Source organism: Molossus molossus, unplaced genomic scaffold (genome assembly GCF_014108415.1).
Source record: "Molossus molossus isolate mMolMol1 unplaced genomic scaffold, mMolMol1.p scaffold_m16_p_1, whole genome shotgun sequence".
NCBI lineage: Eukaryota > Metazoa > Chordata > Mammalia > Chiroptera > Molossidae > Molossus > Molossus molossus.
In genome coordinates, this window is record NW_023425344.1 from 120,801,757 (window position 1) to 120,816,735 (window position 14,979).

Sequence of the window (14,979 nt, forward strand, 5' to 3'; positions counted from 1 at the left end):
TTTTTAAGACTCTTTCCTAGCTTGGCCTCCCTGGCCCCTCGTATTCGGTAGTCAACCCCACATCCCTCCTTGGGCAGGGCAGCAGCTGCAGTTATAGCATCAAGCAGCTACCACTGTGGGCCCTGGCTCTTGGGAGCTGAGTGATGCTCTGCAAGGGACCAAGTGCCAAGGATGAAGCTGGCACCAAACAGTAATGCAGGCAGTTCCAGGCCTTCTCTGAGCCCAGGGCCCAGGGCCCAGCCTATTTCTGTTTTGTTCTTGTAGAACTCTCTCTCTCTGGATTCCATAGCTGGATCTCCTCACTCAGCTCAGTGAAAAATAAAAATTCCAAATGACCTGCTTATCCTCCCACTTCTTACTGAATTCCAAGAGTCTTGGAGTTCACAGGCCCCCCAACCCTGCTTTGGAATGGTGTCCTCTACCTCTTCATCACAGTTTCATAGGAGCACCAGCCTCTATACAATGTTCAACCCCTCTACATTCTCAGGGCCCTGGGCAAGGGCATGGGTCCCTTGCATTGACCAAGTACCAGGTCCAGCTTCTGGGCTCTGAAGAGAATGTGGCAGCCAGCTGGATGGGCAGGGCCTCTGGGGTGTTACCTGAGACCACAGGAGGGGCCACAGCTCAAACACAGATGTCTCTGGCAGCTGTATCTATAACCCCTCCTCACCTTGGAGATGGAAGGTGTAATGAAAAGAAGGCAGGGCAGCCTTGGCCAGTTTGGCTAAGTGGTTAGAGCATCAGCCTGCTGACTGAAAGGTCTCAGGTTCGATTCCGGTCAAGGGCATGTTCCTGGTTGCAGGTTCAATCCTCAGCCCCATGCAGGAGTCAACCAATTGATGTGTTTCTCTCACATCGATGTTTCTCTCTCTCTCTCTTTTTCTTTGCTTCCCTTCCTTCTAATCTCTCTGGAAATCAATGAAAAAAATATCCTCGAGTGGGTGAGGATTAACAAAATAATAATAAAAATTAAGCCCTGGCCGGTTTTGCTTAGCGGTTGGAGCGTCGGCCTGCTGACCAGAGAGTTTCGGGTTCAGTTCCCACTAGGGGCATGTACCAAAAAATAAATACATAAAAAAAGAAAAAAAGGCGGGGTAACTGCATTCCAGCCCTGGCACTGCTGTGTGACTTTGAACAAGTCCCTTTCCCTCTCTGAGCCTGTTTTCTTCCCTGTAAAATGAAGAGACCCCCATCAAAAAATAACAATGCAGCCCAGCCAGTGTGGTTCAGTGGATTGAGCGTCGTCGTCCCATAGACTGAGAGGTCCGGATTCAATTCCCAGTCAGGGCACATGCCTGGGTTGTGGGCTCGAACCCCAGTAGGGGGCGTGCAGGAGGCAGCTGATCAATGTTTCTCTCTCATATCAATGTTTCTCTCTCTCTCAAAAATCAATAAAAAAAACATGTTTCTTTTTTTTTTTATGCTCACCCAAGGACACTTTTTATTTTATTTTTTATTTTTTTATTTTTTTAATCCTCACCCGAGGACATTTCTCCATTTTTTTTGTACAGATAGAGTGGGAGGGAGAGAGAGGAAAGGAGAGAGAGAGAGAGAAACATCGACGTGAAGGGACACATCGAGTGGCTGCCACCCGCACGACCAACCAGGGCCGGGGACAAACTGCAACCGAAGTACGTGCCCTTAGCGGGAACCGAACCCGGGTCTCTCCGGACCGCAGGCCGACGCTCTAACCGCTGAGCCAAACCGGCCAGGGCCCAAGGACACTTTTTAAAAAATATTTTGGCCCTGGCCAGTTTGGCTCAGCGGTTGGAGCGTCGGCCTGCGGTCCGGAGAGACCCGGGTTCGGTGAGCCAAACCGGCCAGGGCCCAAGGACACTTTTTAAAAAATATTTTGGCCCTGGCCAGTTTGGCTCAGCGGTTGGAGCGTCGGCCTGCGGTCCGGAGAGACCCGGGTTCGGTTCCCGCTAAGGGCACGTACTTCGGTTGCAGTTTGTCCCCGGCCCTGGTTGGTCGTGCGGGTGGCAGCCACTCGATGTGTCCCTTCACGTCGATGTTTCTCTCTCTCTCTCTCCTTTCCTCTCTCTCCCTCCCACTCTATCTGTACAAAAAGTGGAAAAATATCCTCGGGTGAGGATAAAAAAAAAAAAAAAAATTTTGTTCAGATAGAGTGGGAGGAAGAGAGAGAGAGAAACATCGATGTGAAAGGGACACATCGAGTGGCTGCCACCCGCACGACCCAACCAGGGCCGGGGACAAACTGCAACCAAGGTACATGCCCTTAGCAGGAACCAAACATGGGTCTCTCTGCAGGCCGATGCTCTAACTGCTGAGCCAGATCGGCCAGGGAGAAAATAAATGTTTCAAGGGGTTACCATTTGTAAAGCGCTTGGCACATGATAGGCCATATCAATAAATGATGTCATTCTTTAAAGAAATCGAAGAGCCCAAATCTCATCCTGCTTACCTGTGGAGTATCCAGGGAACGAACTACGAGGTTCTACAAATAGGTCATCCCAAGGGCCTAAGCAGGAACAAGGTGTCACTATCATCCCCCCACCCCACCCTGGCACCGGCTTGTGGAGAAGAATTACAGTCAGAACGGCCATCTGAGGGTTTGGTTTCAAGGGCAGTTTCCATTAGGGCTCCTTTGCAAAATAAGAACAAGGCACATAAAACTTGTGTAACAGGTGACGTGGGGAATGTCAAGTGGAAGAGAGACGAGAGGATGAGGAATTAGGAGGGTGAATGCAGGGAAGGACACAGGCCCAGGATTAGGGCAGTGCTGTTGTAGCTGTCATGCTGGGTACCTTTTGAGCATCCCCTAGGCTGTCCTCAGGTTGTCACTAGACAAAAACCCCTCCTGATCTTCCTGAAGCTGGAGGAGACCCAAGTTGGGGCCCCAGCAGGCTGTGTGTATGTGGGGACATGGGCCTCATTACCCCATCAGCAGCTAGGCCCATGTCAGCACTCCACCTTCCAGGGGCTCCTGCCTAATGGAATCAGACAGACACTTTACCCTCAGTAGTTTACAGGACCAAGAGTGGAAAAGGCAGAAGACTGGGCTGTGGGGAGGCTAGGGTTAGCATTCACTGCCTCACAAGAGAGAATGGCTGGGATCTGGAGTCAGGGAGCAGGAGGAGGCTAAACCCCTACACTGATTTTCTCCTCAAAGGCTGGGAACCCCAAGAAGCCCTGACCTGTCTGCATGTTCCTGGAATTGGGGGGAGGTGGCATTAGAACCAGCTCCAGCCCTCATGCGGAAATGGGCAAGGAAAGCAGACTGAGGGGTCCCCAAGCTCTGCTGGACTTGCCCTGACTCTCCTCTTCCCTCCCCTGCTCTCTGGCATCTGTTAGTCCATGCCCCTCTTATCTATGCCCCCCCCCCTCCACCCTCTGGCTCATTCTTGCCTCATACCCATCTTATACCCATGTCCTCAGCTGGGGGCTTCCTGCCCCACTTCCAAGCCCTCAGGGCCTAAAGAGAACTATTCTTTTCATATCCTGTTTGTATTCCCACTTATTTGGATAATCACTTGCTACATAACTAGTCCACTCACCTGATATTATATGAGGACAACAAAGAAAGCCACTCACCACTAGAACTTCCCTTGTCACCATGATTAAAATCCCACCATTAAAGCCCCATAGTTTGGAGCAAGGCATTTACCTGCCCAGGCCCTCTCCTCCTCTCCCTTCTGTTCTCTCCTTTCGTCCTTCTCACGCTTGCAGGCAGTCTGGATACAGGAGATATTGAAAGGTGATGAGACAGTCCCTCCAACCCCCACCCCCCACCCCACTCTTTTAGGAAAAGAGGATAGCAAAGATGGCCAGCCTGTTCCCCCTCAACCCCACCATTAAGTTCTCTAGCCTCATAATGTGGGGGATTTCAGGGAGATTGGTGCCAAGCCCTGGCCCATTCCACTCAAGAGTCCTTCTACTCATCGATAGCTCAGGCCTAGTTCCCAGAGGGAGGGGGTGCAGATCTCAAATGACTCTCCAGAGGCCAGTTGGTTTCCAGGGTGGACTTGGGGAGGATGGTGACAGGGTTTAGAGTGGGAGGCTCCCTGTTTCCCCCAGTGTCCAGCTGGTCCCTCCTCAGATACTGGAGGCTCCCAGCAGGTGAGCCGGGAACATCTGGGGGAATGTGTGCTGAGCCACAGCTGCTGGCAGTGCCTAGTGACCCAGCTGATGTCTGAGGCTGCTTGGGGGTGGGGAGCATGTGAGGGGACTGGAAGAGAGCCATAAAGCCTGCCACCTGCCTCTACTCCGGTTCCCACCAGGCATAGCTATTCCCAGTGCCCTACTTTGGGCACTTCCAAAGTGGTAAAAGTGAGAAGCAAAAACAAGTCCTACCCCTAGAAAGAAAAAAAAAATATTTTAAAGCATATTAGCTCATTTCTCATAGGCCTCTACTATCTGAAGGGAGCCCTAGAGAACGAACCCCACTTCTTCCTAACTCTAGCTCTCCGGTTGGGCTGCCTCCCTCATTTGCAGGTGGCTCAAACATAGGACCAGCTTGGAGGCCACCTAAACACTCTGCCCAGAGAGGGCCCAAACCCATGATGCCACTTGTCCAGTCCCCTGTTGGCAGGTAGCCCATATCCCAAATAATTGGGGTCTGTGGGCCAATCCCTCCATGCCATCATCCTAGTCAGTCAGTCTCTCCTTCCCATTCAATCTTCTCCATTCACCCCCACAACAAACTCCATTCATTCCCCTCCTCCCTTTCCTCCTTTTACTTACTGAGGCTTTTTTGTCCAGCCCATTCCCAAAGACAATCTGAAGTACACTTCTCTCCCTACATCTGAAAATAACATTTTATTGAATTCTTACTGTGTCAGGCTTATATGCAGGAACTCATTACAATCTTACACATTTCCACAGGGCACATCACTTCATCCTGCTTTTACTGAGAAATGAACTACTCCAGCTATTTTCTTTTAACCCTCACTAAAGTACATTTTTTCCATTTATTTTCAGATAGAGGGAGGGAGAGGATGAGAGAAATACTGACATGAGAGAGACACATCAACTGGTTGCCTCCCACACAACCCTGACCAGGACCAGGGACTGAACCAAGGCACGTGCCCTTGACCAGAATTGAACTAGTGACTCTCTAGTCCACAGGGTGATGCTCTAACTGCTGAGCCAAACTGGCCAGGGCTAGTCCAGCTATTTTCAACCAGTGTGCCACAAGATTTTTAAAACATGCAATACCTGATGATTTAGTCAGGGGCACTGACCTCTTTTCCCTTAAATTGTCAAATTAAAAAATGACAACAGCCCTGCCCTGGCCAGTTTGGCACAGCGGTTAAGGCGTCGGCCCGTGGCCCTGGCAGGTTTGGCTCAGTGGTTGGAGTGTCAACCTGTGGACCAGAGAGTCCTGGGTTCGGTTCCTGCTAGGGACACATAACAAAAAAAAAAAAAAAGGCATTGGCCCTCGGGTTCGATTCCTGTCAAGGGCACGTACCTCAGTTGTGGTTAGCCCCCCACATGCGGGAAGCAACCAGTCAGTGTGTCCCTCTCATGTTGATGTTTCTCTCTTCCTTCCTTCCTCCCTCCCTCCCTCCCACCGTATCTGAAGATGAATAGAAAAACATCCTCGGGTGAAAATTAAAAAAAAAAAAAAAATGACAACAGCCCTGACTAGTTTGGCTCAGTGGTTAGAGTGTCAGCCCAAAAGGTCTCGGGTTTGATCCCTGGCCCCAGTTGGGGTCTTACAAGAGGCAACCAATCAATCAATGTGTCTCTCTCACCTCGGTGTTTCTATCTAAAAAAAAAAAAAAACCAATGGAAAATATCCTTGGGTGAGGAGTAACAACTCCCCCCTCTTAAAGACAAAATAGAGCCCTGGCCTGTTTGGCTCAGCGGTTAGAGCGTCGGCCTGTGGTACGGAGACACCCGGGTTCGGTTCCCGCTAGGGGCGCGTGCTTCGGTTGCGGTTTGTCCCCGGCCCTGGTTGGTCGTGCGGGTGGCGGCCACTCGATGTGTCCCTTTCACATCGATGTTTCTCTCTCTCTCTCTCTCTCTCCCTCCCACTCTATCTGTACAAAAAAATGGAAAAATGTCCTCAGGTGAGGATAAAAAAAAAAAAGACAAAATAGACAACAGCCAACACAATAGCTGCTTGGTGTGAATGAATCAAAATTACCTTTTTTGGAGTCAAATCAGCAAAATTATTTTTTGGTCTGCCATAGAATTTTAGTTTATGTATGCCATGAGATATAAAAAAAAAAAGGTTAAAAATTGCTGGGTTAGTCAATGGTCTTTGGTCAAGTGGCAGAGCCAGGATTTTTGCCTTGCCTCCTGCCCTCTGCACCACTGCTCTACATTATCCGCTCACAACCAACCAAGGACTTCAGGGAGAGTAATTCCTTTCCTTTAATGCTGGCTGGATGGTTATCTTGGTTGTTGGTATCGGATAAATCTATGGAACTGCTGCCTTGGTGCTTCCCTAGGGGATAGGGCTTCCTATCCCTTCAGTCCCCAAAGATGCTTCTAATGCTGTTCTGACCAAGCATTGGGGGAGGAGGGAATTAAGGGACTGCTGAAATGTCCCCTTTGAGGGATCCTGGAGGGCTGAGTATGAGCATGAGATACTCTCAAGAATGCCCTTTGCCCCAGTCCAGCTCCCTGCTCACTCACCAGCCCAAGGGAAGAAGTACGAGAGGCCAGGGATCTTGTCTGGGGCAAAAGAGTGTGCCATGGAGTCCACCGTTCTCCAGGTCCAGAAAGGAAGGACCTTGCTTGGCACCTAGGCCTGTGCTTGTCCCCTTCCCACTAGTCCCTTAGGTGGTGGGCAGGAATGGCAGCTGGTCAGCCTGACTCGCCTGGGGCCTAAGGGCAGGAGGCAAATGTGGCTCTCCCTCCCTCCACCACCTTGTGGCCTCCCCCCGCCCTCCCTCAGGTTACATAGGTTATCCTGGAGACCCTTTTCCTAGCACTAACCTAGGAAAAGGGGCTGCCCGCCTTGACCTACTCCTTCTCTTCTTCCAGGCCAAGAAGAGAATCACAAATTCAGAAAATAATTTAATAGAGAACAATGAATAACACACTTTACACCAGCCTCGGGCAGGGCAGAAAGAGACTCCCGCCCCAAGGAGGCAGTAAAGAGTGGAAAGGTTAGAAATCACCAACAGCCTCTCAGAGTTTTAAAACACAAACCATCAAATAACCAGGTGTATACATTCTTCTGCAGATAAAGTCACTCTGTCCTCCTAAAAGCCCACGTGGGGGGCGCTAAGGACGAGGAGGTTAAGAGCAATACCAGTGGAGAGATGGGGAGACCCAAGCCCAGAAAGGGAAAGATGCTTGCTCAGGGCACATGCTGGGGTACAGCCATGTCAGACCTGAAAGGTCCCTTGGGCTAGTGGATCCCCAAAACCCGAGGATTCAGGCATCCCCCATACCCCCCCCCCCCCCCGCCCCGTTCCAGGCCAGAATTAACTCTGTAAAAACGAAGGGGTATGCCCTAAAAAGGGATGAAGGCTGGAGGGACGACGATTAAGGACCCCTTTTGATATCCCCTGGGCCAGGGCGAGCAGGCAAAGTTTCTTTGATTTGCCCCATCCTACAAAGTATATTCTTTTCATGACTTGAAGGATTAACTTAAAATACTGCGAGAGGGTGGGCAGGCACCAGCTTCCATGATGACTGGTGAGTTCTTTGGGGCTGAGTGTAGACCACAGGGTGGGTGGTCCCTGAGGGGTCTTAGAGCACCTTGGTCCAGTGCAAGAACAGAAGTGAGGGCTCCCAGGAAGGACAGGGGTGGGCACAGAGTACAGCTGCCCCTTGCCCTCTTCTCAGAGCGAAAACAGAGTCTTGATGCTCCAAACTGATGGACTGAGGGTCCAGTAGCCACTAGTTAACCAAAGTCACATGAAAACACTCTTATCCCAGAGGCCTGCTCCTCTCCTCTGGGGCCAGGCCTGGTGCTCCCAGCACATACAAGGGCTGGGCCATCAGAGCCTTTGTGGGATGAAGAGTACCCTGAAGGGTGTTGGGGACCCTGGGATGCGGTGGTCCCAGAGTTGCTCATCCAGGAAGGCTGCTCTGGCAGGCTGCAGAGAGCCACAGAATTCTGGCTATCAGCTTGGGTGAGTGTGTCCCCCAACTCCAGGTGGCCTGTGGTCTGTCCAGTCATCCTTTCAGGGTCACTGCAGGGTGCAGGCTGTGGAGGGGTAAGGGGGGAGGGTCAGTATCAGGTCTCTGGCAAAAGATGCTGAATCCAGGGCTGCTCTTAGCCCTAACCCCTCCTTGGGCAGAGGGTGGGATCCCAGGGCAGGACTCACAGCTCCGAACAGACTCCAACAGCCCCTCCTTGTCCAGGGTATCGGCTTCCCAGTGAGACTCCCTCATCTGTGGAACATAAAAGTAACACAGGGGTGAGAGGCAGCCAGGGGCAGGCAAAGGAGCAGCATCAACAGCCACTGAGCAACTGGAAGTAAAAGAGACAGCAATGGAGAGGACTTTGGATGGAACCTGGAAAGACACACATACACAGGGGGTAAGGGGAGACAGACAGCTACAAGCAGAGGATCAGAACCCACATAGCCTTGCCCCAATGGTCCCACCATGTGCCCACCTTGACTTGCTCTTTTAGGTATTCAGCTCGAGCCATGAGGTTCTGAACCTGCCAAGAGAAGACACACATGCCCGTGGGTGTGGGGGAGGGGCCTTCAGAGTGAGACCTTCCTCACTCCTACTGCTCTCTAGAACCCTCTAACAACTGCCCTGAGTCCTTTATCTGCTCTGTCCTCCAGAAAGTCTTCCAGACTGAAGCAGCCCAGCCAACTTTCTGTTGTTGGGTTCCCAGATCCTGCCTGTCCCACTGCCTGACCTGAGCTCCCAGCCCCTATGAAGTGCCTGGGGCCACCAACTTATCAGGTCTGTGAGGAGGTCTGCCTCCCAGACTTTAAACACCCCGAGGGAACCCAAGGAGGTCCTCCCAGATGGAAGGAGGGTCAAACTGGAAAGATAAAGCCCCTTCAACCCTCCCAACCCCAGTGGGCACCTCAGTGTGAAGCAGCTCCCTCCTCCGGCCTGGGGGCTCCCCTGCAAAAAGAGGGAGGGTGCGTGGTAAGGGCAGGGCAGCAGGTGCTCAGGGAGTGTGGTGATGAGGGCCTCACCTGCCAGCACCAGCAGCAGCTCCCCCAGGCTGTGCTGGTACAGATCCAGAGCATCCTGCTCCCTGCCAGCTTCCTCCTCCTGCAGCCAGAGACACCAGGTCATTTAGGGTCATGCCCTAGGTTCCTCCTGGTTCCATCTAGACCTCTCCCACTGGGTACAAACCTTGGCCATGGCAGCTGAAGCCACTTCCAAGGCAGCCAGGAGGCGTGGCTTGTCCCGGGCCATCTCTGGGATGAAGGGCAAAGACTCAGGGTGAGAGGAGCAGCTCGTTTTTTTGTCTCAGACAGCCGACTACCTGGGGGACTGGTGGTCAGCCAGGAGCTTGGCCTACCTTTAAGCAGGTCTTGGGCAGAGGCTTCCTGCCTCAGGAGGGCCCGATTGGAGGACACGATGGCCTTGAGCTCCTCAGCCCGGGACACATACTGCCCTACCTGCAGGAGCATGAGGGGCGGAGAAGGGGCTGTGGAGGGGCTGTCCCATTCTGTCTCCCTTGCCAGCACCACCCACATCCAAGTTCTCCCTCTGGGTCCTCAGTGACTGTCCCAAGCTGTAATATCAGGGGCTAGCCTGACCCTTTCCCAGGACAGGAAGTTCCTGTTCAAAGAGAGCCAGTCTCCAGCAGCCCCAGGTCCCTTCATTTGTTTCCTCCAGGGGACTTGCTCACCCACCTTCGCCTTAATTGCCTCCTTCCGCTGAGCATCCACTTCGTCTGTAAACAGTGGTGGTTTATATGAGGACGCTCTAGAATCCTCAAAAGCACTAGATTCCAGATTTACCCTCTGCCTTGTCTCCCATAAAATTCTGGATGGGAAGATGCTTCTGGAATCCACCCACAGCAGTTATGGTTGACCCATCCCTGCTGTGCCCAGGGCTCTACCCACTTACAGTGCAGGGCAGGCACGAAGAAGTCCAGAGCCTTGCAGTACAGAGATAAGGCGGCTGCGGCATCCCCCTCCCGGTCCTTCTTCACAGCCTGCACCACCAGGGTGGTCTGGGGGATAGGGAGATCAGGAGAAATGCCCACCCCTCTGCTCAACATAAAATGGGAAAAGCTGGTCCCCTGAGCCCACCTTCTTCTGCTTGTGAGGCAAGCTACCTGCTTACCACCAAAAGGGGTAGATTAGACCCCTAACCTGCCCTCACTCCAGCCCATCCCTGGTAGTCTGCTTACTGCTCGTGCCAGGCTCTCCCCACTGGGCATGTGCTCCAGGTCCACCCAGGGGTGGGCAAAGAAGTCCTGGAAGGAGATGCGATGGCCGGGGTCCCGCTCCAGGAGCCGCCGCAGTAGGTCCCTGCAGTCTCGGGAGAGCTGGGGCCGAAGGGGGAGCTGAGAGGAGGGTGGGGAACAGGTCACACTGGGCTCCAGAACCTCCACCACCCTATCCTGGTATGTCCCAGAGGTATATGTATGACAGGTGGAGAATCTGAGAGTCAGGAGGAACAGTGAAAAATCAGTGATGAAAACAGTGGAGAGCCAAGCCTCCTGCCCACACGCTCCCTGGGACCCTCAGCTGTCGTAGAACCCTAATTCAGGTTCTTCCCTCCCTAGCTTATGCTCTTGGGAAGGCTGGGCCTTGGTCTACACAACACTCTGTGGGCTGATCTGAGTCCCTACAACTGAATGGAGCTTCAAGCATGCCCAGCACCACAGAGTAGACTGGACCCCACACCCAGTCTGTGCAGGGGTAGTGAGGTCTCCAACCTGAGGGCTCTGACTCCCTCTGCCCCACAACAGGTTGTTGAGGCCCTGTAGGACCCACCTCGATAACCCGGTTACTCCGGATCTTCTCTTCCAGCTCTGAGAACGACCTGGAGGCAAAGGGGGGCTGGCCGAAGAGGGCTTCTGTGGAGGGAGGCAGAGGGCAAGCTGGGAGGAAACAGTGTCCAGCCTGGCCTGGCCCACTCCTGGAAGGGTCTGACACACCCCCAAGCAGGGGCCTGGAGCCATTAGAGTCAGCCTTCTCATTAAGGCCCTTCAGAAGTGGCCAGAGAGGGAATGCCGGAGGACACACAGTGCAGGCCTCACAGGGCGGGGGGCAGGGGACAAAGCTCTCACCATACAGAATGACCCCCACGGACCAAAGGTCCACACGAGCATCGTACTGCCGCTGACACACCATCTCAGGGGCCATGTAGAGAGGGGAGCCACGGAGTACATGCTTCTCATCCCACGGGGACATGTGCTGTGAGAAGCCGAAGTCTGCAGACAAGAGGCCAGGCAGTAGGACTCAAATTCCAGCTGTCTCTGCTCTTGGCCTTTGAAGCCTTCTCCTGCGCTCCAGCACAGGACTCCTCCCCACCTTCCAGACTCACCAGGATCAATCCTACTTCCCAGTATTTGCTCATTATTAACCTCCAACACCCTCCTCCATCTTTCTGTGAGGATATAAATCCTACCTATACTACACAGTCCCCTCAGGCATCTTTTTCCAGAAAGCCCACCCTGCTCATACCAGCTATGAGGGTAATGGCCCACTAGGAGTTAGAACCCTCCCTCACTGTCCACTAAGCTCAGGTTATACCATGGTCTCTGGCCTCCAGTCTCAAGTCAATTTTTCTCCAAATCCTATCAGGGACTACAACCACCCCTTCCCCACCTCACACCCTCCAATACTGCCACAGGTTGAGTCACAGTTTGAGCTCCAATCCTTGTGACACCCCAAGTCCTGACCCTGGTCACACACTGAGTCTTTACCCTAATCCTAACCATTACACTGCTGAAGTTGAGTGTGGGGAGCCTGAGAAAGGTTCTACCTTTTGGTGATGGGGCCTGTTCCTGGTTCTCCCAGCCTGCTGCTGTTTGATGACTCGACAGAGAACCCTCGAACCCTCTACTGAGTGCATACCCACCCTCCAAAACTTGAAGTTCCATTCAGTTCTAAGGACCAAAATCAGCCCACAGATTGTGTGTAGACCCAGGCCTAGCTTTCCCCTGCTGTTGCAGACTCACACCTGCCAGTTTAAGATGGGGCTTCTCCAAGGAGCTCAACAGAATGTTCTGTGGCTTCAGATCCAGGTGAGATATGTTCCGTTCATGCAGAAACTTCAGAGCACTAGCTGGGGAGCAGGACACATACAGAGAAACAGGTCAGAGGGGTCCATCTTCCACCTGCCTCTTGCCTTCCCTGGCTTATATCTACTTCTTCAAGCCTGCATGACACCAGTTCTGGCCTGGCTGGTCTCTTGCTTTACATACAAGTACCAGGTTCCTGCCACTTCTAAGAATTCCCACTCTTACCCACAGTGCTCTCTTTCCTCCCTCAGGCATGTTCACAAGTCTCCCTTCCTCCTAGAAGCCTCCCTGGAGGCCCCAGCCCTTTAGACTCTTGCTTTTTCTCTTAGCAAAGCATTTGGGTACTACCCACTGGACCCTGGAGTGTCCTACAAGGTCTTTCTATTATGTTCCACATGTGGAAAATCTGGACCTCTCACAGATTAGGCTTCTTGCCTGTGTCTCTTGTGACATCTTTTTTTTTAATTTTAATTTTTTAATTAATTAATTTTTGTTACAGATGTTTCTTTTTCCCCCATTGACACCTTCATCCCTGCTCCTGTCCTACAACCCCCCCCCCCCAATCTTCACAGTATTGTCTGTGTCCACTGGTTATGCATACATGAATATAAGTTCTTTGGTTTATCTCTTCCTGCCCTTCTACATCCTCTCCCTTTGAGGTTTGTCGGTCTGTTCCCTACTTCCATGTTTCTGGATCTACTTTGTTCATCAGCTTCTCTCCTAACATCCTTAAGCTAGAGATGAGCACATGGCAAAGACGGGGCCCTATGAATCCAAGCTGGGAAAGGAGGCAACTGCTAAAAGTACAGGATAGAGTGTTGAGGGAGGACAGAGATCATGGGAAGTCTGGGGTCAGAGGCTTTTACCCAACTGCTGCATAAAGACACGAGCCACCTTCTCAGGCAGAATCCGGCGGGTATGGATGAAGCGGGACAGATCACCTCCTGCACAGAACTCCATGATGAGGTAAATGTTGTCACTGTCCCACTGTGGTTAGAGGAAAAGAGGCAGCTTGAAGAGAGTGTCTCTTCTCCAGCCCCCTTTCCGGGTGGCCCCACCACAGGCCCACACCTGGAAGTCTTTTAGCTGCACAATGTGGGGATGTTGAATGCCCTTGAGGATCTCAATCTCTGTCAGGAGGTTTTCCACGGATGCCTTGTTCAGACTCTTCTTGGCCACACACTTAATGGCTACCACCTCTCGAGTGTCCTTCTGTGGGGACAAGAGATTGGAGGGCTCTGCTTGAGGGAGCCAGGGCCCATGCCTGGCCAGAAAGGCTGATTCCCTCTGCCCTTCTCCCCCTCACTGGGCCTACCCACTCACACCAGCATCCAGGCTTCCCAGCTTCCCCTTCTCAAACCAATGAAGCCTCCTGATTCTGGAATCCTGGCCTCCCCACCCAGCCTGGTGTTCTCCAACCCTCTGTCCCAGGAGCCCTTCTTGAGTGCCCCCACTAGGCATGTCATTCAGTGTCCTAGAACTGCCCACTCTGCTTCTTAAGTGGGTCCAGCTCTCAGGAACCCTGTCCAAGACTCCTCCCAGCCCACCAGCTAGCCTCCCTGTTTTGAGCCTTTTTTTTTTTTTTTAATCCTCACCCAAGGATATTCCTCCATTTATCTTCAGATAGAGTGAGAGGGAGGAAGAGAAAAACATCGATGTGAAAGAGATATCAATGGGTTGCCTCCCGCACGACCGACCAGACCCCGGGCTCCCCGATGAACCGCAACCCACGCTCTAACCGCTGAGCCAAAACGGCCAGGGCTTGAGCCTATTCTTAAGCCACTGACACCAGGCTCTATCTCGGTCTCCCCCTACATCTCCAGACAAAACATGGGAGTGTGTACGTGTATTTGTTTTTAAGACTGAAGAGGGAAAGTCCGCTCCTACCTCGTCCACCGACTGGGACATACAGGCTGCGTACCTAACTGCTCTCATGCTGTTTCTAACCTCTCTAGTATCCCAGCCCGGCACCCGCCTGGGCTCGCTCTAGGTCTGGCCGGGCCCTCAGAAGTTCTCCTGCCCCGATTCCCGCCCCGCCCCGCACTCACCTTGGCATAGGCCTTGTACACCGTGGCGTAGGTGCCACTGCCCAGGCGCTCGGTGAGGATGAAGCCGTCCAGCCGCGGAGGGCCCCAGCCCGACCGGGCCATCCTGACCAGCCAGCGCTGGCCACCAGGTACTTCCCGCTTCCCGGTGCGGGTTCCCGACCGGAGTCGACGCGAGGAGCGTGCGCAACGACGGGCTGAACTCCACGCTGCTCCTACTGACGCCCGCCGGAAGTGCAGCGCGGGGGGCGGGGCCAGGCTCCCCGGCCCATGCGACTCGCCCCTGTCGCTGCTTTATGTGCTGCGCTGCTCTGAGTGCTGCACACATCTCCTGGTCTTCACTAACACTAGAAATCATATGATACGCAAGATCGGAGGAAACTGAAGCCCAAAGCTGGCGGAAGGGACAGCTAGAGACCGACAGAGGTCACTGGAAATCCCTCTGAATCCCATCACGTCTAGGATAGGAGCCTAGAGATGCTCATGTGAGGAGCAACAAGGGTGTGGTGGGGGTAGAGGTTTCACAGAGGTCCCTCCCCCCAAGACCAGCAGCTCTGAAAGTGGAATTAGTGGGACATAAATCAAAGTTGCAATTGATCCCCAGTCAGGGCACATACAAGAATCAACCAATGAATGCATGAATAAGTGGAACAATAAATTGATGTTTCTCTTTCTCAGTAATTTTTTAAAAAAATTTAAAGAGCTGGTATGGCTCAGTGGTTGAGTGTGGACCCATGCACCAAGAGGTGGCCAGTTCAGTTCCAGGTCAGGGCACATGCCAAGTTATGGGCTAAATCACTAGTGGGGGGCATGCAGGAGGTGGCCAACTGA

General features: G+C 52.8%; 1 protein-coding gene across 3 annotated transcripts; it reads right to left on the reverse strand.

The window, feature by feature from the left end:
* Positions 1–7,402: 7,402 nt before the first annotated feature.
* On the reverse strand, positions 7,403–14,315 carry ULK3 (unc-51 like kinase 3). 3 transcript variants are annotated; one of them, XM_036265154.1, is made up of 16 exons: positions 14,152–14,315; positions 13,175–13,315; positions 12,970–13,090; positions 12,043–12,147; positions 11,147–11,290; positions 10,851–10,933; positions 10,262–10,417; positions 9,976–10,081; positions 9,759–9,799; positions 9,422–9,521; positions 9,253–9,317; positions 9,090–9,168; positions 8,975–9,015; positions 8,546–8,593; positions 8,253–8,319; positions 7,403–8,131 (listed from the first exon to the last, which is right to left on the reverse strand). In XM_036265154.1, the coding sequence occupies exons 1-16, from the start codon at positions 14,251–14,253 to the stop codon at positions 8,115–8,117; spliced, it is 1,416 nt and encodes a 471-aa protein (XP_036121047.1). In that variant the 5' UTR covers positions 14,254–14,315; the 3' UTR covers positions 7,403–8,114. The 3 variants fall into 3 exon arrangements, 2 of the variants coding, with proteins under 2 accessions (XP_036121047.1, XP_036121058.1); XM_036265165.1 differs by lacking the exon at positions 8,253–8,319; XR_004959992.1 differs by lacking the exon at positions 8,975–9,015 and having other exon boundaries at positions 8,085–8,131.
* Positions 14,316–14,979: the final 664 nt, after the last annotated feature.